This window comes from Typopeltis vanoorti, chromosome 22 (assembly GCF_054136105.1).
Source record: "Typopeltis vanoorti isolate ZY-2024b chromosome 22, IOZ_Tvanoo_1.0, whole genome shotgun sequence".
Lineage (NCBI taxonomy): Eukaryota > Metazoa > Arthropoda > Arachnida > Uropygi > Thelyphonidae > Typopeltis > Typopeltis vanoorti.
The window spans coordinates 4194204-4216207 of record NC_143570.1 but is presented as its reverse complement, the minus strand read 5'-3'; the positions used below and the strand labels follow the sequence as shown (position 1 = coordinate 4216207).

At 37.0% G+C, this 22004-nt stretch overlaps 1 protein-coding gene across 1 annotated transcript in view; it reads right to left on the bottom strand.

Moving 5' to 3' along the window:
* Window positions 1–19827, bottom strand: part of Adar (Adenosine deaminase acting on RNA) — a 29619-nt gene extending 9792 nt beyond the window's left edge. The window contains exon 1 of the mRNA XM_090411800.1: window positions 19615–19827. Coding sequence (XP_090267926.1) covers window positions 19615–19669 — 55 coding nt within the window. The 5' untranslated portion in view covers window positions 19670–19827. The remainder of the gene's footprint in view (window positions 1–19614) is intronic.
* Window positions 19828–22004: the final 2177 nt, after the last annotated feature.

The following is a 22004-nucleotide window of genomic DNA, read 5'->3' as shown; positions in this document are numbered from 1 at the left end:
GAACAATTGATTCAACTGTCTATTGCTCACAATTAACGCAATTGGCCCATGCAATTAGCAGAAAACGTCCTGAATTGGCAAATCGGAAAGGAGTTGTCTTTCACTATGACAACGCCAGACCCCACACATCGTTAACAACCCAAAGTAAATTGTTACGTCTTGGCTGGGATGTTTTTCCGCATCCGCTGTATTCATCGGACCTGGCACCTTCCGATTACCACTTATTCCGATCATTGCAGAATTCTCTAAACAGGAAAACCTTCGTTAATGAGGAGGCGTTCAAAAGTACACCTGGATCAGTTTTTCGCAGGTAAACCTCAGGAATTTTATGAACATGGCATAATGAAGTTGGTGGACAGATGGCAAGAGGTCACTGATAAAGAGGGTCAATATATAACTGACTAGTATGTATATCATCATCATCAAATTCCTGCCATGTACCCTCAAGGGGTGTACAGGATATGATAGTATTACATGAAAAAATTACATCATTACTAACTTCCTATCTACAATTTTACTCCAAATCAGTCTGTTACTTGTCAAGACTCCAACATTATCAGATCTTATATTTCTATCGTCTAAGGCACTTTGTATCGTATCAATCCACCTATATCTTGGTCTTCCTCTGGGTCGTTTTCCTGCCAACCTGGCAGAGAACACTTGTTTTGCTAATCTTTACTCGCCCATTCTATTCAAGTGACCATACCACCTGAGATTAGCTCTGCTAACGCATTCCTGGATATTGACAATGTCAAGTTCTTTCCTAATATCCCCATTTTTAATCTGATATTGCCATTGATGCCATCTGTTCACGCCTCTAATCTTTCTCAGGAATCTCATATCTGCGGTCTCTAGTCTTTGGTCAAGTGTTTTACTTCTGACCCAGCTCTCAGATCCATAAGTTAAAACTGGTTTGAACACTGTCTTGTATACAGCTAATTTAGTGTTCCGACTAATTTCTCTATTATTCCATATGAATTTATTCAATTGACTTCCTACCATATCAGCTTTTTTGATTCTGTTGTCAATTTTCATATTTAATTTACCATCTTCACTAAAAATCGTGCCTAAGTAGCTGAAATATTTTACTTGTTCCACAGATTCTCCATTCACAACACAGTTGACATTTTCAATGATTCTGCTTATTTTCATTGTCTTTGTCTTTTTATTGCTGACCTTCATACCATATCTATTACAACAACTATTCAATTTAGTCAGAGAATCTTGCAGACTTGTAGCGGATTTATTCAGAAGTATAACATCATCGGCATAAAGCAAAGAGCTGACATTAACATCTCCAATTTTGATATCATGTTTAATACCACTTTCCTTCATAATATGATCCATATAGATAATGAATAACAGAGGGGATAATGTACATCCTTGTCTCACACCAGATTTAACATTAAACCATCTTCCTGTGCTTCCTTCAATCCTAACTGCTGATTTACAACTGAAATAAAGACGAAGTATTGCTTGATATAATACCCAATCGATACCATATAACTGTAGCATAGTGAATAGCTTCTCTCTTGGGACCTTGTCATATGCCATTTCCAGATCAACAAAACTTAAATACAGATCTTTGTTATATTCCCATGATTTCTCGACTATTTCTCGTAAAGTGAAGATCTGATCCTGACAGCCTCTATTTGGCCTGAATCCAGCTTGTTCTTCCACAATTCTTCTCAACTGTTTCTCAAGTATACTTGCATAGATCTTGCCAGGAACACTTAGCAGGGAAATACCTCTGTAAATCTCACATTCAGTTTTATTTCCCTTTTTATATATGGGTACTATGAGAGCTCTACTCCAATCATCGGGAATTCAATTCGAATTCCCGATGATTGGAGTTAGCAATTCGACCAGCAATGCTGAAGTATGGTGGTATAAGAGCCTGTAAGGCTCTTATACCACCATACTTCAGCATTGCTGGTCGAATATCCTCTACTCCTGCTGCCTTTCCACATTTCAAGCCTTTGATGGCTTTTTCTACTTCAAGTATTGATTGACTGCATGCCTGGTCAGTGTTTTTTTACCACTGCTTGTTTCATTTAGCAGTTTTTCAAAGTAATTACTCCATACTTCAAGGATATCTTTTTCTCCGATTTTCATGTCACCTTTATCATCTCCGATTCCTTTTACAGCACTCTTTCCTCCATTCCTAAGCTTCTTCAACAACCTCCAGAATATTTTGTCACCTTCTTGATCTTTATTTTCTATATTCTTGCCAAAGTCCATTGTGTAGTAATAATAAACACAAAATAACATTGTGTAGTGTTATGGTTTTTTTTTTGGATTGGTTTTGTGGTGGTGAAACCAGTGTCAGATGAAGTTTAGTGAACTGAATTCTTTCCTTCATTGTTACACAGTGCTCAGTATTCATTATTAAAAATTATGAGAACTACTGTGCTACAGTAAAACTTCAGTTTAATATAAACTAAAATAATCACTTGACGCTTTGACTTTCATATCAAGGTCATCATCTGGAGTACATACACATATATACAAAGTAAGAAAATACATTACAATCTTCTACATGCTACGCTAAAGTTACAGTAATTTGGTCAACCATTAAAACTAGCTGTTTACATAATTTTTATAAACAAATTTAGTGACACGATATCTATATAAACAGAAATGCTTCTGCTCACCTAGATACCCATCATTGTACATTCAGTTGGTATTCACAAGAATGTGATAGAAATAATGAATATTTCCACACCAAGAGAAATTTGAAGTTAAGAAATACTGCTGCATCCTCATCAATGACTAAGTTAGCAAATATTGTAACAGAAGAACATTCAGAATGCAATACGATGTTTTTTACTTTTATTTTTGTGTTTTCACACTGAAGTGCCATTAAATTAGGGATAGCTACTCAGTAACGTGTTGGACCCCCCCCCCCTGGTCCTGATACCGGCCACCACAAGTTTGCAAAAATCTTTCACACTTATGACAATTCATGCATCCTCCAGAGCTGTCCACAATTCGCTCAAGTTTGCTGGTGAAAAGACACAGGCCCCAACACTCTGCTTGACGATATATATAAAAAAAATGGGATTTAAATCAGGGTTTCTAGGTGGCCACTTCATTATTTCAGAGTCAACGGAATGCTCCTGGTATTCTGTTGCAGCAGTAGCCTGCCTGGATCTACGAGATGAACAGCTGACTTGCTGGTAGATGTCATCTCCATTGGGATGCATGATGAACATAAATGGATGTAAATGGTTGGCCATCAGTTCCACGTACTGGGATTCATTGAGAGGCATTGGTACACATACCAAATGTCCCAAAGATGTCCAACTGAACCACCACCAGCTTCTTTAGTTCTGACCTGACATGCAGGATCCATGGTTTAATGGGATTGGCACCATATTCCCATTATGCTATGAAGTTTAAATCACAATTCATCACTCCCGCCAATTTTAAAATCATCCAGTTTCGATGTAGGCAAGATGTTCAACTCAATATCGTGCTGTTAGATGTGGGACTCTCGCAGGTTGGTGGCTCCTCAAGCCAAGATGGTAAAGTGAACGCTGCTTAGTCCTTCTGACTTTCAGGCTGGAATCCTCATAGGAGGTGATTTGCAAGTCAGACGGCGAAGACCACTTATTCAAGGCAGCTGCCCTTTGCAGTTTGTCTTGGTACTTGTTTTTTGGCCAGAATTTAACTGCAATACAAGAAAATCCAAGTATCACCACATGTAATGGTGGACAGTTTCCTCTCCAATGATTTCACCACCAATGCAGGATTACTCATGGTTCTGCTCTCACAGAATTCCAATCCTATCCACAGTTTTGACAATGATAGCTCCATTCCTCCTTTTCATTTGACAAACCCTTCTAGTGCTCAAGTATTAGAATCTTCAAGATTCACCACGACCAGTGGCCTGAACTCTGATATCCTACTTATATCCAAATGGGACAAGAACCACCTTGTAAACTTCAATGCCACCAAAACCCGGTCCTGTCTAATCTTTCACAAGAAAGAGCTTGCATCTCCCGCTTACCTTACCTTCAATAATACTGAGATATCCAAACATGATCAGATTTCTCTTCTTGGACTGACCTGCATCTCCAATCTTTTCTGGCACAACCACATTTCAACCATAGCTTCTGCAGATGCCAAAAAAAATAGAAACATTTTTTTCCAAGTCGATTTTACTTGGGAAATAAAATTTATATAAAATACTTGTAATTGAAATAATGTTTAACTCACTCTGCTTATTAAATGTGGTAAATTGTTAGAATATTTACATAAGACCCACTGAAATTGTAAATACAAAAAGAATAGCTCAGACAGGATTAGGCAAATAGACCTGAGGCCAGCGGTAATTGTGAAGGTTGCCAGATTACGAGTTTTCCCACCAAATCCCAGCGATAGCATCGGTGACGGAGAAACCCTTCCAGTAAATCCGGGGGACTTAATTTGAAGAAGCACCAAAGTTGGGAGAGTGAGATAAAAGGCAGAAATTGAGGGGCCAAAAGGTCTCTCGCTCTTGCTTCGAAGTTGTTTCCAGTGGCAAGCTTTTTCTGAGGATGCGGAGAGTCACGCAGTTCCGACGAAGATGGGAAGTTATATAGCAGCAAAGACGTTCCTTTCGGGATGTCCTACCATGATTCTTCAATGATCTACGTGTGTGCTGTATAATTGCTGTCATAAACTAGTACCCGATTGGAAATTTTTCGGAAGAAAACAGATCGTGCCCATATACCTTAAGATCAAGGACTGTATGTAATAAGCTGGAAAGATTGTAAGTAAGATGATTTATGTGAAATTCCTAGATTGCAAAATTTAAGCAACGAACGTTGGTTCTATTGTCTATTAATATAGAAAGTATGAGAGAAGTCAAAGAGCTGTACTTCTGTTTGAATGTGAATAAGTAGTATATAGAGCTCTAAGGAAACTGCTAATGTTGTGTAATACAAAAATTGAATGTAGATTAAGTTATGCCTCTTTCTGTTCATAACTTCGAGTTAAGTTATGTGTTTAAGTCTGTCCGTACATCTGAAAATTTATTTAAAATTTTAACGTCTTTCTCTTAAAGTTTAAGCGAAAATGCTTGAATGATCGTATGGAGAATTAGACACGTGATTTGTATTGTCCGCATTGCTATCTAGTTGAATTAGTCAGAAGCAGACACTTAATATGAGGTTTAAATTTCGGGTTTACTTTGTCTTTGAATGAATACACGTTAATAATGAATACATGTTAATAGCTTGCCTGATCTTGTCTTACCAATGCACTGTCCCCCAGGCATATGGTTGCACTTCGCAACCATATGCCTGGGGAAGGAGTGTCCTGGGTTCGATTCCCATTGGCGACGAGAGGAGCTTAAGGATCTTCCTCAGCCATAGCCAAGTTAGCCAGTCTTGGGCGTGGACAGCAGGGTTTTTTCCCCTAGTTTATCTGGGCTTTTTCATCCCCCAAGCAGGTAAACCGGCCCCGTGAACACATGGATCTACAGCCATAAATATTTGATCCCTGTCCCTATTGGGGCTCAACTCGTCCCAATAGGAACAGGGGAGAAAAGGGAGGAAACTCCATATGAATAAATAAACTGTCTCATAAAAATATAGAACCTGTGTATCCTGAGAATAGAAATAGTCATGACTGACTAATAAAGATGATTTAGGAGTTGCTTGAACTAGAGAGTTAATTTAAGAGATTTTTCATGCTCAGCTGAATATTTCTGTTGTATGTAAGGGAAAGAAAAACAATTCTTTTACGCAATCCTTAATGGCGCAGTTAAAACAAAAAAAAATAATTTTTACGGATCAATGCAGGAATAATACAGCAAGGTAGATTAAGGAATTGGTTCCAACCAGAAGCTTTTCTTGTATCTACACTTGGAGCAAGTCAAATACGACCTTGAGAAGGGGGGGAGTAAAATTATATAGATAAAAAGAATTAAGAATAATTACAAGTTTTGTGCATGAAGAACTAGCTCAAGCAATGACGAATTTTGCTACGACATCACAACTGATAAAAAATATATTACAAAGGCGCAGTTCGACGACGACATAAATAATAATAACAAAATAATATAAAAAAAAAGTAGATATTATTACAGGGGAATCTGACTAATTAATGACATTGCCACTTTAATTCCTCACTCTCACACAGACGTTTAGTTTCTGTCTTTGTCTCTTCAACAGACACTTTCATGAACAGTGCTCTGCTGCACGGGCCTTATTCCTCAACTGTCCTCCAAAATCATTAAAACAGGAGTCAATGCTAACCTACACCTTTTTACAGTCCATTTTGAAACACAATGAACCAAATTCACTGCCACCTCTTTCATTCCATCTACCTCAATTCTTCAGAACAGTCTCACCCACTCTGCCTTCAAAGATTAGTCTCAGCTGTTTTCAAGCAAAAAAGTGAACAGACTCTTTTCTTCTATTCTTGCAAACACACAGCACAGATTTGCATTGTTATTACTAGGTCATGTGGCCTTTCCTGTATGGATCATGTATTATATATATATATATATATATATATATATATATATATATAAACCACGAGAATTTGAAGAATGTAAACTTTACAATAGTTAATAAACTCGTATCATGTTACTATTCAAATTTAATGAATAACTGATCAAAGTTTGAACAAGGAAAAGAAAGACGCTAATAATATATGGCATTTATTATATTCTGGTTAAAAATAACAGCTCATAGATTACATCATGATCATCAAATTCTTCCCATGTACCCTCAAGGGGTATACAGGATATGATAATACTACATGGAAAATTTACATCATTACTAACTTCATATCTACAATTTTACTCCAAATCAGTCTGTTATTAGTCAAGACTCCAACATTATCAGACCTTATATTTCTATCGTTTAAGGCACTTTGTACCGCATCAATCCATCTATATCTTGGTCTTCCTCTGGGTCGTTTTCCTGCCAACCTGGAGGAGAACACTTGTTTTGCAAATCTATCCTCGCCCATTCTGTTTAAGAGACCATACCACCTGAGATTAGCTCTGCTAACGCATTCCTGGATGTTGACAATGTCAAGTTATTTCCTAATATCCTCGTTTTTAATATGATATTGCCATTGATGCAATCTGTTCACGCCTCTAATCCTTTTCAGGACTCATATCTGCAGTTTCTAGTCTTTGGTTAAGTGCTTTACTTCTGACCCAGCTCTCAGATCCATAAGTTAAAACTGGTTTGAACACTGACTTGTATACAGCTAATTTAGTGTTCTGAGTAATTTCTCTATTATTCCATATGAATTTATTCAATTGACTTCCTACCATATCAGCTTTTTTGATTCTGTTGTCAATTTTCATATTTAATTTACCATCTTCACTAAAAATCGTGCCTAAGTAGCTGAAATATTTTACTTGTTCCACAGATTCTCCATTCACAACGCAGTTGACATTTTCAACGATTCTGCCTATTTTCACAGTCTTTGTCTTTTTATTGCTGACCTTCATGCCATATCTATTACAACAGCTATTCAATTTAGTCAGAGAATCTTGCAGACTTGTAGCAGATTTATTTAGAAGTATAACATCATCTGCATAAAGAGCTGACATTAACATCTCCAATTTTGATATCAGGTTTAATACCACTTTCCTTCATAATATGATCCATATAGATAATGAATAACAGAGGGGATAATGTACATCCTTGTCTCACACCAGATTTAACATTAAACCATCTTCCTGTACTTCCTTCAATTCTAACTGCTGACTTACAACTCAAATAAAGACTAAGTATTGCTTGATATAATGCCCAATCGATACCATATAACTGCAGCATATTGAATAGCTTCTCTCTTGGCACCTTGTCATATGCCTTTTCCAAATCGACAAACCTTAAATACAGATCTTTGTTATATTCCCATGCTTTCTCAACTATTTGTCGCAAAGTGAAGATCTGATCCTGACAGCCTCTATTTGGCCTGAATCCAGTTTGTTCTTCACCGAGCTTTTCTACCACAATTCTTCTCAACCGTTTCTCAAGTATACTAGCATAAATCTTACCAGGAACACTCAGTAGGGAAATACCTCTGTAATTCTCACATTCGGTTTTATTTCCCTTTTTATATATAGGTACTCTACTCCAATCATCGGGAATTTGTCCCTCTGTCTATGCCTTCTGAACTATGTAGTGCTGCCACTGTAAGATTTTTATATACTTGAGCATTTCTGGTCAGATACCATCTATTCCTGCTGCTTTTCCACATTTCAAGCCTTTGATGGCTTTTAATACTTCAAGTATATATATGTATTCCTGACTGTATGCCTGCTGAGTGTTTTGTACCACTGTGCTATCACTGCTTGCTTCATTTACCAATTTTTCGAGGTACTGACTCCATACTTCAAGGATAGCTTTTCCTCCTATTTTCATGTCACCTTAATCATCTCTAATTCCTTTTACAGCACTCTTTCCTCTATTTCTGAGCTTCTTCAACAACTTCCAGAATATCTTGCCAACTTCTTGATATTTATTTTCTATGTTCTTGCCAAAGTCCTCCCATGACTTTTGTTAGCAATGTTTTCACAGTGTTTAGCTTTCTTACATTTGTCTCTGTATTCTCTAAGAGCACAAGCTGACTTATCTAGGAACTTTTGATATGCTTTCTTCTTTTCCTTCACTGTCTCTTTAATTTCCTGTGTTCACCATGGAGTTCTGATTTTTCTATCCTTGCAGACAACCTCACCACATGCCTCTCTGGCTGAATCAATCAATGTTTGCTTCAGGGCTTTCCACCGAATCTCCAAGGTTTGGTTCCTGTTCTCAAACTCTTTCATTTTTTCTTCAATAATCTTTGTGTATTTGAGTCTACAGTTCACATCTGAGAGCAGGATAAAATTGAATTTTCAAATTCAATTTTATCCTGCTCAAGACTAAATAGTGATCACTTCCAATTTCAAATCCTCTGTACACTCTGGTGTCCTGCACCAGGGAGAAAACATCACTATCAACAATAACATAGTCAATGAGACTTTTCTTATTCCTTGCCTCTTCGCTCCATGTGAATTTGTGTACATTTTTATGTTAGAACATGGTGTTAGTAATAACCAGTCCATGTCCTGAGCAGAAATCCAACAGGTATTTGCCATTACTATTAGCTTTGTTCTTTTCTCCAAATTTTCCCAAAATATTTTTGTATGTTTGACAATCACTTTGTAAAAATAATCATATTAAAAATTCTGAATATTTTTACGTATTAATTATGCTTGTTAGTTTTTGTTTTCATACACTCAGTGTCTGCACTTGTGATGTGCTCGTTATGAAAATGTTATATTAGAAGTAACATGTAAAGAAGTAAAAATATTGAAGTACTTACTAAACTGATTATTTGTGTTACTTATAAGAAAGTTTGTTGTATTTTAAAATGTTGAATTTTGTGTTTGTGAAAGACTTTCTCTTAGTGCTGATGGATACAGCGAGTCAGCCATTTTATTGCAGTGCGTAGTTTCTGACTTTTGTGAAGTGTGCATGCTCCCGGAGAGAACTTGATGTGTGATTGACAGCCGACTAGGAAAGCGTTGTGTATCCAAGTTACAGTTGTAAACAAGAGAGCGTTCGGAAAGTTTTTAGAACATTGGCCGAGGAATATTCAAGTTGGAAGTTACTTGATTTTTTTTGTGCGGCAGTCAGAAGGAAATTTCATAATGTATTCCGAAAAAAGGAATAGTGAAAATAATAGGTTTCAAGGAGGAATAAGTAATGAATAAAAGGAAATCTTGAAACTGTAAGTTTTTTTACACTGGCCGGTTAATATCCAAGTTGGAAGGAACTTGATATTTTATTGCAGTGCGTAGTTTCTGACTTTTGTGACGTGCGCATGCTCCCGGAGAGAACTTGATGTGTGATTGACAGCTGACTAGGAAAGCGTTGCGTATCCAAGTTACAGTTGTAAACAAGAGAGCGTTCGGAAAGTTTTTAGAGCACTGGCCGAGGAATATTCAAGTTGGAAGGAACTTGATTTTTTTTTGTGCGGCAGTCAGAAGGAAATTTCATAATGTATTCCGAAAAAGGGAATAGTGAAAATAATAGGTTTCAAGGAGGAATAAGTAATGAATAAAAGGAAATCTTGAAACTAAGTTTTTTACACTGGACAGTAAATATTCAAGTTGGAAGGAACTTGATTTTTTTTTGTGTGTGGCAGTCAGAAGAAATTTTATAGTGTATTCCGAAAAAGGAATAGTGGAAATAATAGGTTTCAAGGAGGAATAAGTAATGAATAAAAGGGAATCTAGAAAGTTTTTAAAGTGGAAAAAGTTAAGACTGTCATTTAGTATTGTGAATGAAAGGAGAACTTGTTGCTTACATTCTAAAGTGAATGTTTTTCTTAGAGAAAATATTGATAAGGAAGTTCTATAAGTATTAAGGATGCCTGAAAGTAAATGTTTAGAAAATATATTGATTAAGAAGATTTATAGGTATTAAGGATGCATGATCTGATGAGTATTGCTACTAAAAGGAAACAAGATTTAGTCAAGAAGACTTTTATATGTGTTATATTGATTGATGAAAAGGATCCTGAAAATGAAGTACAGAGCCGTGTAACTTCTGAAAAAGAGCCTTAACAGAAAGAGAAAAAGACTATGAACATTTTTTGTGATTGTGAAAGAAAAAGTGTTTAGTCTTAAGAGGAAGTTTATATTTTTAAATAAGGCCTTGGATCCATATAATCTGTAGTTATAGTTTTATTAAATGTGTTTATTTTGTACTTGGTTTTGAGTCAATGATTAGTTGGATTCTGAAAGAGAGAGTTAAAGTCATTGCACCAATTGGAGTGAACTTTTGTGCAATGCAATAACATATAGGGACAATATAGAGGAAGAAGAAATAATATAAAAAAAAACTTTAGAAATAACAACTTCCTACTCTGCTATTTAGATCCCCAACAATGACCAATTTTTCCTTTTTCATTGTGTCAGTAGCTTTCTCTAGAGCCTCAAAAAATTCTTCCACTTCTACCTTAGTAGAGCCTTCTGTGGGACCATAGGCACAAATAAGTCTCAATATCCAGTTTCCCATTCTGATATTTTTCAATATCACTCTACTTGAGACTGCATGCCATTCAAGAAGATTAGCCTCATATTTTGTGTTGAATATTATGGCTACTCCTTCTTTTCCTTGATTGTCATTGCCTGAATATAACATCTTGTATTTATTGCTCAGAAAGATCTCACCAGTTTGTCTTTTTTGTTGCAGTCACCCCTATTATGTCAATCTGGCACTTATCTAATTCCTAAGCTAGCTCCATTTCTTTGCCATTCAGGCTTCTTATGTTGATAGTACCGATCTTTAACTCTGGTAATATTGAGTTGGGGTGTGCTTTCAAATTTGTTCCAGTAGCTGACTTTTCAATGTTCGCCCTGGTTCCCTGGCAAAAACAATGGGGGCCTTGTTTAACTGGCGAAGGCCCCAGCTGGCATGAAATTTTGTCATGTTGTACCTTCATTTTGTATTTTGGTTTAAGCCAATAAGAAAACAATTTGGTTGGCTAAATCCCAAATTGCCAGCCCATCCTTATTCATTTAGTATCTAGGTAGATACCCAACAGGGTGCACTATGAGAAGGTGAGGATTGGACATTAGGTCAGAAGCCTTGGTCGGTTCTCCGCATTCCTTTAAAGGCTATGTGGAGGTCTCCTCTCAGTTATAGTACAGCTTTGACCCTTAAGCACCCTGCTCGTAGATTAGAAATAATGAAAATGGAACAATAAATTACACAATAACCACAGTAATTAACTTTAATGAAATGAAAGTACATATTCCCCCATTTCTTTGATTTGCTTGTTTCTACACATTGATGATGTACTGTTATTTTCAGTATGAAATATCTGTACTTTCATTTCATTAAAGTTAATTACTGTGGTTATTGTGTAATTTATTGTTTATAGTCATGCCACAGGTACCTTTAAAGATTGGAAGAGGGAACAGTTATGAAGAAATGGAAGTGTTGTAGATTGCCTGTCATTTCCTTGAGATGTTTGTAGTGATTGTGCTATAGAATAGTAGTTTTTTTTTTTTTTTTTATCTGATCCACACACGAAAGGCCACAAGGCCTACAGCACATCACTGCCAAGTGTGGAGAAGAGGAATCTGTTCACATGTTGTTTGAACAGCTGAGAGTTGTAATCTTTTAGGAAGACAAAGTGGGGGAGACTGTTCCACAAGACAGAAACAGATGGAATGAAAGAGGAGGCAGTAAAGTTGGTTCAGTGAGTTTTAAATGGTCTGTAAGTGTTGGTTAGCAGTGAGTAGCTTGTTTTAATGATTTTGGAGGAGAGTGGAAGAATAATTGTGGCCAGTTCAGTAGAGCATTATCCATGAAAGTATCTGTAGAAGAGGCACCAGACAAAACTGAATGTCTGTGAGAGAGGGACTGAAGTAGGTTTGTGAGAGAGAGGGATCATTAATTAGCTGGATTGCCCTCTTCAGAATAGAATCGAACAATCTTAAAGAGGATTTTGGTGTACCACCCCAAATATCTGAGAGCAATATTCCACGGCTGAGCAGATTTGGAACCTTGTATAGAGTTAGCTGCTATGAAAGTGAAAAGTAGTGTCTTGTACAAAAACGCACCAAGTTTTTTGGTAGCTGCAGAGACTATTGTTGAAATAGTCCTTTGTTGTGCCAGGAAAGATCAAAATATCAGAGGTGCAGGTCAGTCCAAGAAAGTAATCTATCATGTTTGACTATCCCAGTACTACTAAGGTAAAGGGGGGGGGGGTGATCTGTTTCTTGCGAGAGATCAGATAGAACCTGGGTTTTGGTAGCATTTAAGTTTACTAGGTTGTCCTTGCCCTACTGGGATATCTATGAGATCTGAGTTCAGGTCCCTGGTCATGATAGATTTACACGAGCAAGTTACTTTCAGGAAGGTCATATAATTTTTCTTTATGAAAATTCCATATTATCAGAATTATTTGTTTTTATGAATACTTTATATGTGTAATATGTAATTTTTCACATTTTCTCTTTGCTTGTTTCCTTTTTTAAATTCGTTTTTGTTTTCAATTTTGCAGTGGAATGATCTCTAGTGTTCTGAATGGCAGCACTCCTATTGCATCTGTGATATCACTTCTGGTGACAGAAGTGATATCACAGATGCAATAGGAGTGACTGCTTATATAGAGACATAGAGGGTATTGAGCAGAGCATATTGTTGTACACTAGTACCGGAAAAGAAAATGCTATGGAGCAGGTACAAGACAGTTGGTGGCAATTGGATCCATGAATAGTATAAAGTACAAGCTAGGAAAGAAAGAAAAGATACAGTATGAGAGAAGATTGGCTGGCCAGGCTATGCTTAATTCCAGGAAATTCTTCTGCTATATTATACTGGAGGTGTAAGTGGAGGTGTAAGAAGACTTGAGAAAGTGTTGCTGAATGTAGTGGATGTGCAAACTCAGGGAAACTAGATTTGTTAGGGGGGGGGGGGGAATAGAGATACAGTCCTTATGGAGGCAGTTGAATGTAAGAATGAATATAATATGCCAGAGCAAATAAGGACAACAAATCTGAGTGGGATAGTTAATATAAGGCATCAAGGTAGGGTTGGGGCTAATGGGGGTCTTAAATTCATGTACACTAATACTAGGAGTATTAGGAACAAGAAGGAAGAGTTTTTGGCCATAGTTGGCACTTCCAGACCACAGGTTATAGGTATTAGTGAAACATGGCTGACTGTAGATGATATAACTAGTGGGATTGAATGTGATGGGTATAGTGTGTTCAGGAATGACAGAGAGAATAAAATGGGGGGAGGAGTATTGTTGATGATAGCTGATGAGCTCCAGCCAAGGAGAATAGAAGTTGAATTGCAGGATAGAGAAAAGAGCACATTTGAGGCCATTTGGTGTGAGATTGTGGCTAGCAGAACTAAACATACAATTGGGTGCTGCTATAGACCAGGTGATGGAAAAGATGGTGGTGACAGTATGCACAAGCAAATAGAAGAAATGGGTGGAAGGAGGGTGATTATTATGGGAGATTTCAACTATGGTCGCATTGATTGGAGTGAGGAGAGGACACACGGAAGGAAGGAACTGGATTTTATGCGGTTATTAAGGGATAACTATCTGCGACAGCATGTAATGGAAAATACTAGGGGTCAGAGAGTACTTGACCTAGTAATTACATCTGAGGATTTGGCTGTAACAAATATGACCACATTGCCACCAATCGGTGAGAGTGATCATAGGGTCTTAACTTGGGAGGTGGCTAAAGGTGTAGAATTTTCAATTAAGACAGGGTACATGTGGAATTATCGGGCTGGAAAGTATGACAAGCTTAGGAGTTTGATTGGTTCAGTGCCATGGCATGTACAACTGCAAGGACTAGAAGTTGATAGTGCATGGGAGGTAGTTAAGAAGTGCTTGCATGAAGCAATGGCTGACTGTATACCTAGAGTCCGAATAATAAATCAAGTAGGGGTTAAATGGATGAATAACACCATTAAGCTTGAGTTGCAAAAAAAGAAACAACTATGGAGGGAATTTAAGGAGAAGGGTGACCGGCAGGCACATGAATGGTATAAAGCACAGGCCAGAAGGGTGACGAGTGTGGTAAGAAAAGCAAAAAAGGATTACGAAAGAACATTGGCCACGCAGGCTAAAGAGAATCCTAAACAGTTTTTTAGATATGTAGCAAGTAAAAGGAAAAATGTACATCGCAGATTGATTTTAAAGAATGCCGATGGTAGGGAGGTAACTGAATCAGTTGAGATAGTTGAGTTACTGAGTGAGCACTTTGCAAAAGTATATCATCCAGGTGATGACATTGCAGAAACGAATAAACCAGTATATTATAAGGGAATTGTGGTTAATGAAGTGGAGGTGAGTAGTCTATTGCATAACCTCAATGTCAATACATCTGTGGGATTGGATGGTATACCAGCTCGTGTTGTACGAGAAGCAGCTAAAGAATTGTCAGTACCCTTGACCATTTTGTTTAATTTGAGTCTCGGGTCTGGGTTAGCCCCGAGCGGGTGGAAAGAGGGGAAAATAGTTCCACTGCATAAAGGTGGTTCCAAGACTGCTGTAGTAAATTACCGACCGATTAGCATATCAGGAATCATTGTCAAGGTCTTAGAGAAAATAGTCAAGAGGAAAATACAAGATTGGATAGAAGAAAATGGGATACTGTATCGGGGACAGCATGGTTTTGTGAAGGGTAGGTCATGCCTCAGTAACTTGCTCACGTATTATAACACAGTGACGGCTGAACTGGATAAGGGTAATGGGTTTACGGTGATTCTACTGGACCTTGCCAAGGCCTTTGACAGGATTCCACATGGAATTCTAATCAGTAAATTGCAGCATATGGGAATGGACATAGGGTTGGTGAGATGGATAGGAGGGTGGTTGACGGAGAGATATCAGAGAGTGGTTTACTCAGGAGTAGAGTCCACAAGACGGCCTGTGACTAGTGGTGTACCACAAGGATCTGTTCTTGGACCACTGCTGTTTAATTTGTTCATAAATGATATAGGAAATGATCTGAGAGGAACAGTTCATTTGTTTGCGGATGATGCGAAGTTGGGTAGGGCAATAGTGAATGCAGATGACGTCAAAATTTTGCAGGATGATTTGGATAGATTGGAGGTCTGGGCTAAGGAGAATAGATGTCAGTTTAATGTGGCAAAATGTAAGGTTATGCATTTTGGGGTGAAAAGATTGGCGGCAGTTTACTGCATTGGTGGAACCGTGCTCCAGGAAATTGATGAGGCACGAGATTTAGGAGTGTTGGTAGATAAGGAATTGAAATTTAGGGGACACATTGCAAAAGTGACCAAAACAGCTCATCAAATCACTTGGTTGCTGAAGAATACGATGACAAGCAGAGACAAGCAGGTTATTGTTCCTCTGTATCGAGCCTTGATAAGACCCCATCTAGACTACTGTGCTCAGATTTGGTCACCTAGGTTTCTTCTTGATGGGGAGGAGGTGGAGAGGATCCAGAGGCGAGTGACCAAGATGATAGCAGGTCTGTGGAATGAACCGTATGAGAACAGGTTGAGGATTTGTGGGTTGCAAAAATTGGTTGATAGGCGGAGGAGGGGAGATATGATTGAGACATTCAAATTACTGAAGGGTTTCTATAAAATTAATTCAGAAGATATTTTTGAGAACAGGGCTGGTTGTGGGAGGACTAGGGGACATCCATGGAAACTGGGCAAAGGTGTGGTTAGTAAAGGTGTTAGAGCTGGGTTCTTTACTTTTAGAGTAGTGAATGAGTGGAATGCGCTCCCTGAGTCTGTGGTGGATGCTGTGACAGTGAATGAGTTTAAGGCGAGGTATGATAGATACTGTATGAATGTCAAATAGTTGTGATGAATATGATTTGGGGCCTCCCTCGATGAGTCCAATGACTCCCTGGAGTTGCCCGTAATAATAGTAATAATAATAGTAATATATGGTAAGCAAAAGAAAGAATAACTATGGCAGATTGACACAGGTGGATAGTCATGGCAGCAGCATGACAGTTGCAAAGAATCATGGAATTATTGAATGAATTCTTTATCGGCATGTACATACCAGTGTAAATAATGCTGTGCAATATATATAGAAGGGAGAAAAATTGACAGTGAAAGAATCAGGTGTATCTGGTGTTGATTAGATATTAATAAGGCTGTGGGAATGGATGATATATCACCACACATTCTTAAGGAATGTGCACAAACAGTTAACTATGCCCGTGATCTGGTTATTTAATGAAAAATCTTGCATAAGGAGTGGAAAGAAGACAAAACAGTACCACTCCCAAGCATGATTCTAGGACAAAAGTTCCCAATTATAGACCAGCCTGTAAAACTAAAATTGTAATCAAGGTGTTGGAGAGATTGGTTAGGAATAGAAGACAAGATTGGTTGATGGACGTAGTATTCTTTATGATGGTCAGCATGAATTTGTAAAGGGTAGGTCTTGTTTTAGCAATTTACTTGCATTTTGTGACAAGGTGAAGAGTTAAATAAGAGACAATCCTATACAGTGATATTCTGGGACTTTGCAAAGCATTTGACAGATTGTCACCTGATAAGTTGGTGTACAAGCTGCAATAGGAATAGATAACATATTGGTTCAGATAGATCAGACTAGCTCTCTGAATGATACCAGTAAGTTGTGCATGATGGAGCAGTATCTGAAAAAAAAGAAGTCTCAGGGTTCTGTTCTTGGGCCCCTTACTATTTAACCTGTTTGTAAATGAAATATCATGTGAAGAGAATGGGAACCTTCAACTGTTTGCTGATGATGCAAAGTTGGCAAGAGTTATAAGTAGCAAGTATAAGGAGAATTATAAGTATATTAATTCTCTTCAAAAAGATTTGAATAAAATTTTGACTCGAACAAAGGAGTGGGGTTGTAGTTTAATATTAATAAGTGCAAAGTGTTGAATTTTTAAGTGCAGAAATATGGCACTGTGTACTATATGATAGTGCTGTACTGCAGGAAGTGGGTGAGATTCAAGATTTGGCAGAGATTGTTGACAGCAGACTGAAATTTAGAGGACATATTGCAAGTGTTGCACATCATAGTACTGCTATGATAAAAAGTACTCGAACAGGTAGGGATAACGAAGTTGTACCAATGTTTAAAACACTGGTCAGACCACACTTGGACTACTTACTCAGATTTGGTCACCTGGTTTTCAATGTGATGTGGAAAAAAATGGAGAATGCCCAGAGAAGAGTAACTAAGACAATATCAGGTCTCTGTAATGCTGGTTATGGTGAGAAGTTGAAGAAATGTGGATTGCAGAATTCAGTGGATAGGAGGAAATGAGGTGATATGATAGAGATGTTTAAGTTAGGGAGGGGATTTTATTGGATTAATCCAGAAGAGATTATAAAAAGAGTAGAAGACGAGAACAAGAACCAGAGACCATCCCTGGAAGCTATATAGGAGTGTGTTGAAGAGTTGTGAGGAGTAGATTTTTCACATGGAGAACTATCAATGAATGAGATGCATCATCTAAATATGTTGTTAATGCAGAGAGTGTTAAGGATTTTAAGAGTCAACATGAGAGATTTGTTGTTAGTTGAATGAACCTCACATGATGAGTCTGCCGACTTCATGGAGGGTGTAATAATAATAATATATATATTTTTTTTGTTTACAACATTCAAATAGTGAATGGAGGGTGTTATAATAATAATAAAATATAATGCTGTTTACAACATTCAAATAATGAAGGCTGGACTTTGCCAATACTGCCAGAAGTAATGCTGGTTATTCTGCTATTCAATCACTCATAGTGGTACATATGAACGTTGTCATGTTAATTAAAGCACCATTTCTACATCTTTACTTGGATGATATTAAAGAATAAATACGAATATAGACTTTTTGGTAAAAAAAAAAATTTAAAAAGAGAGAGAGAATTGTGGGAGTGTCAATTATATGAACTAGATAACACTGAAGGTCACAGAACGCCTTCAGTGACAACTTGACCACTCAATGCAGGACAGGATCCATGAAGTTTCACAGGGAGTTTTTGGTGCTTTTGGCTTAGAAAATTAATGTTTTTGCAACATTAATTTTCTAGTTGGTACATAGAATCAACTAGTGTTGATTCTATGTACCAACTAGTACAGCAGGCATCTTAATATACCTCCTTTACTGCCCATATGATGACAGCTCAATGCAAGAGTATCTGTCCTCCTGACCTAGTTAGGGTGGATATGTATTTTATACTCTTAATACAAGTAAATAAATCATTGTAGAAGTGGTGCTCACTTCCTACCCATCTAACAATATTTTATATATCATGGGTGTTACTCAAAGATTATGCCATTTATGGGGGAAAAAAAAAAAAAAGCAAACCAATACATAGGATGGCTACAATGCTATGATATGTATTATCAAAGAAGTGGGTTGTGATTTCGGATATTACAGTAACCTTTTTCAAAAATGTGCATAGCAGTTCCTAGTGACATTTACAAACCGTGCACAGAAATTTGGTGTTATATGGAAAAAATAATAAGATTTACAAAGAGGTTAATAGTACTGTTTAAAATATATATATGTATATATATTTTTCTTATCTGAATAAAACTCGTGGACGAATTGTAACAATTTATTAAATAATTAATTTAAAAAGCATAAAAAGGTGGAATTGAGTGGTGATGGAAAATTTTTTGTTAATGCTCGATTACTTCTGAAAAGTTGAACATGACAGGCTTTTGGAATTTTAGAAATTGATGATATCAATTGAGAAGTCAATTGCAAACCTCATGAAATGACCATTTCTACTGACAGTCACTCACCTATATCAGAAGTGTAATATCAGTAGATAATTTTTTCAAGAAACTGAGCTGGCCTGACACAGAATACAGATGCAAATACTTATTTATCGCATTCAAAATGTTTTATTTTTTACTATTTATAGAAATTCAAATAAGAATAACTGAGCGACATAACAAAGCTAAATTACAACAAAGATGGCAGAAACCGTGGCGGCAATTTTGCAGGAACGCCGACTATTGATATTTTCGATATTACATGGGGGGGGGGATGCATACACTTATGAATATAATATAATTATCCTACACTGTTACTATAACAATTATGAAATATACAGATAAGAATCAACACTTAAATGACTTCAAACATTATTCTTACCTATTGTGTTAACTTCATTCTGAGCAGAAGACTCTGCACGTTTTCCTTTCTCCATTATGTTCACTCTGATATCAGATGCAGTTAAAATAATGTATATAGTAAACCTCCAAAGATTACGCTTCGTATATTACAACTTAAAATAATAGCTTTATACTCCTTTAACTACTCAAAAAAAAAACAAATAAAAACCTCCGATCTTACATAACATCAACAATCACAACAAACAGTCACGCTCCGAAATGGCGGAACACACATACATTCACGACACTCAGTGTTTACAAGTTAAAGTACAATAACAGAAAATGCTGTGAATCTGATTTAGTAAATTAAATATTAACAGATATTGTACTACTAGTAGTCAGATTTAAGAAAATAATTGAAATAAAACTTGATATTATTTTAGAAATCATGGGCATTAATGGTGCTGTCGCGGTAACATTAAAATAATTTTAAGAGCTGCTTGCAAATATACGTTAAACTAGTTTAAAGAAATAAAATATTCCTAAAATAAACGGCCAAAAGGCTTCATTTCGGCGATGCAAAATTATAAAAATCAAGTAGATATTAAATACAGCATTATTTCAAAACCGAATACAGAAACTATAAAAGATTCGAATGAAATTTGACCAGAGAGCTTACGGGAATACACTCGCCGATGTTTACGAGTTGCCCTAAACGGAACTTATAAGAGACATGCCCGCTTCACAGCGTCCATATATTCGCCTCCTAAAAATATTCCAGCAAGTTAATTGCGATGCAGATGACAGAGCATTCAAGATTGGTTGAGTGGAAATTGTAAGGGGAGGGGGGGAAGGTCCAGAAGTAATCATCCGCCAGAACCTCAAGACCGAATTTATGCAAAGCCAGACAAATTACAGCTTAGGGCATTCGAGAAGCTATTAAACTTAATATTTACTCACTTGAGAGGAGATTGTTAAATGTTATACCATAGGGAGTCATAAAACCTAAAGTCTGGCACAGAGTCACCTAATTGACTACCATAGTTGTCTCTATTTGCGGTTCCATCGAGGAACGCTGACCAAAGTTTCTTCTCAAGATCGATATACACCTCATTTTGTTGTGGGGAAGAGGAAACTTCCTCTTTATGAGGTCTTTATAAGCTAGTGATGATGTCTGAGTCACAACATCCGATAGTAGGTATTCCTAAAGAAAACAGATAATGATGTTAGCTAATGCCGATCTAAATTACAAACACACACACACGCGCGCGCGCGCACACACACACACACACACACACACAAAAGCAACGGAAAACGACTGAAGTGTATATTTTGACAATAAAATCGTACGAACACAGGGTTAAGTAAATGTGTGAAATAATATTCAAGAGGAGACACCCAAGACAGGATATTTCTAGAGAAGAGAAGGAAGAGAAACTCATAATGAACATAAAGAGACGTATAAAGTATTCAGGAGGAAGGACAGATTTTTTGAAGTAATATAAGTGACGTTATTTGTTTTGTAAACTGGAAGAAATAAAAATTAATTTTGCTGAAAGTTTGATGAAACAAAGTTAGGTGAAGATAGAAAGGACATGTAGAGGAACTGGGTGAGAATGATGATGATGATGACATTGCAGAAAATTCAGGAAAAAAAGAACGTTCCTTGAGGATGCTATGATAAAGAATAGAAATTATTAACAAAAATTGTGAACGATTTGGAAAAAATCATACTGCCTAGAAATTAAAAAATCATCAGCTTTCATTTCAATTCCAATAAAGGAGATTCTAAAATAATTTAACATAAAAGTTATCTTAATTTCATATACCAGAAACGTTACATTGAAACTAATCCAAAAACCTTTTGGAGCCGATTATAATTATTATCATTGTTAAAAAATCATCCAACGCCGTTTATTCCCAAGTAGGGAGTAGAAAGGTTGGTCGACTGGTAGAGCCTCTGCTACTAATGGCTCAGTTAAGTAAGTTTGAGCGCAGTTAGTAGTTGGAAGGGGTCCAATCGTTCGATGCTGTTGGCACACTCTCCCTCGGTGAGTCTTTGGACTCCATGGAGGTGTCAAATAATAATAATAGTAATAATAATAATAATAATAAAACTGCCATTTTACCCATATCTAACTTGCCAGTCTGGTTGGCCGAATGGTCAGAGTATTCGCTCTCCAAATAAAAGGCCGCTGGTTCGAATCCCACCTCCACCACTAGTATTGTCTGTGAAAATACTAGTGGTGGAGGTGGGCATCAGATGGCGTTGTTGTAAATCATACGGTTCGCTGTAGTTGGAGGATTGTGAACACTGAGATGGTGTATGGTGAACACTGAGAGCTGTAGAGGTTGTGCCCTCCCTCGACGAGTCTTTGGAGGTGTCACGTAATAATAATAATAATAACTTTTCGAGACTGAGTAGGCAGC